This window comes from Lygodium microphyllum, chromosome 16, assembly GCF_053477565.2.
Source record: "Lygodium microphyllum isolate KBCC chromosome 16, Lygodium_microphyllum_v1.1.10, whole genome shotgun sequence".
Taxonomy (NCBI): Eukaryota; Viridiplantae; Streptophyta; class Polypodiopsida; order Schizaeales; family Lygodiaceae; genus Lygodium; species Lygodium microphyllum.
The window spans coordinates 55,147,794-55,149,911 of NC_141150.1; the positions used below are offsets into that span (position 1 = coordinate 55,147,794).

At 42.3% G+C, this 2,118-nt stretch overlaps 1 protein-coding gene across 1 annotated transcript; it reads left to right on the plus strand.

Moving 5' to 3' along the window:
* The first annotated feature begins 595 nt into the window (after window positions 1-595).
* On the plus strand, window positions 596-895 carry LOC148022846 (Ribosomal protein L36). Its single transcript, XM_087695266.1, has one exon. It carries the CDS (start codon window positions 596-598, stop codon window positions 893-895), a length of 300 nt encoding a protein of 99 aa, XP_087551392.1.
* The last annotated feature ends 1,223 nt before the right edge of the window (window positions 896-2,118 follow it).

Genomic DNA, 2,118 nt, shown 5'->3' on the forward strand with positions numbered 1-2,118 from the left:
AAACAGTAATAGAGGTTCTTCATATGATAATACAGATTCTCTTGAAGCTGCAACAGGAAGAGGCAGGGTCTGTTGTCGCTGAGAACTGTCGGCTGTCTCCTCCGTGCTCTAGGCACGATGGGATCCATCGTTACGAGAGGGATAATAATGGTCGTTGGCTACATGTATCCGGCTTATGAGTGCTTCAAGTCCGTTGAGAACAACAAACCGGATGTCGAACAGCTCCAATTCTGGTGCCAGTACTGGGAACAACTTACATCTATTCCACGTTTCTGAAGCCTTTTGTGTCAAATCATGAGGTGGAGATTGATCGCAACTTGAATGAACTGAGAACAAGAGTGGGCGATTCTGCTTGTCGACTTTGGGAAAGGGGCTCTGTGATGTGAATTCGACAGAGATAGAGGGGATTTTTATTCTCAGTCGACGAGGGAGATCGATTCTGCTACAGCGGACTGCTGCACCTAAAAATTGATATCACCTAGAAGCGATACAATCTGTCCACTATCCACTGAGAAGTTTTTGAAATCAACCTTCTTCCAACAAAGACATGGTCGTTTTCTGAATACTCAATGGTGATGGAGAAAAGGAAGGGAGGATGAAGGTGAGATCTTCTGTGAAGCGCATGTGTGAGTACTGCAAAGTGGTGAAGAGGCGTGGTCGTGTGTACGTCCTCTGCAATTCCAACCCCAAGCACAAGCAGCGCCAAGGTTTCTCCTCCCTCGCCTCACCCGAGTCTGCTTCGTCTTCGAGTTCGGAGATGAGCAGCTTCAAACTAATTATGCCTTGGTGCCCTTCGACATGTCAACGTTTACCTAGGCCTCTGGAAAGCACTGATAAACTCAAAATGCCCAGCAATGGTGGAGCGGGCCTGGCCTGCTTGCTTCCTAGGCAGTAGAAGCTGTGGTGCAACTTAATTAATGAGGGATTGATTGTGCAAATGTCTGTGCACTTGCGTCTTCTATTGTGATAGTCTACATGTGGATCTAAGTATGCCCTCTAGGATTGTCAATAGGAAATTATTTAATATTGGCATGCTGCCTAGCAGTCAGGCCATCTCAGATTGTTATGTTCACAGTAAGACTCCAGCTGGCTTGTTCATGTCATTCCACTGAGATTTGAGTGGATTTGTGGGGTGTGAATATGCATCATGATTTAGCACATTGCACTGGGAAGATGAAATGAAATATTGAGGGTAGTCTTGTCATATGCTTACAGGGTATGAATGCTTTATATTCTACCAAAATTTTGAATATTTGTTATGAAATGTTTTGGGCTATCATAGTTAAAAACACAATAAAAGCTGAACATATATAGTCTATGATGGAGATGGAGAGGAGAAAATGACTCGTGAAGACATTTTGGAAGTTCTCCATGATTTATCAAGCTTTTTCCTTTCCGAAGAACTAGGCCAACAAGTCTGTTTGCCACATTCAAGAGACTAAAGGCTTGAACAAATTGATTATAGGGTCATTTTCTGACATTGCATTCACAAATTGAAACTTGATCTTGTTTGTTTGATCTTCTATCTTGGACCAATAACCTCTGTGGTTGCGACATTGCTTTCACAAACCCTTCGACAGCGTAGCGTCACAATATTTGCCGCCTCCAAACCTACACATCCTCTAGCACGTGCCAAATTTTTTACCACTTACAGCATTGTTCCCACAAGGATCATAAGGGTAATCATCTGGGTAATATGGCAAGTAGGTAAGTTGATATAGATTATCACAGCATCCTCCTGGATCACATGGACAAATCAAAGTGGGTATGTTTTTGTTGTTTAACCACTTACATCATTGTTCCCACCAAGATCATTAGGGTAATCATCTAGGTAATATGGCAAGTAGGTAAGTTGACATAGGTTATCACAGCATCCTCCTGGATCACATGGACAAATCAAAGTTGGTATGTTTTTGTAGATCATCACAACATCCAATCACTTGGTCTTCTCTCTTGCAAAAATCTCCTCTATAGCATCCTTCTCTTCTTTGGCTGGTTGTAATCCCGTGACTCCAATATTTTTTTCCTCCTTCAATGGAACAAGTCTTGTTTGTGCATTAACCACATTGATGTTTCTATCCATATCCATCTCCATAAATGGCATAAACATTGGCAAAT

Bases quoted from the DNA above. Each gene is read 5' to 3' on its own strand.
- LOC148022846 (XM_087695266.1), top strand. From the start codon at position 596: ATGAAGGTGAGATCTTCTGTGAAGCGCATGTGTGAGTACTGCAAAGTG.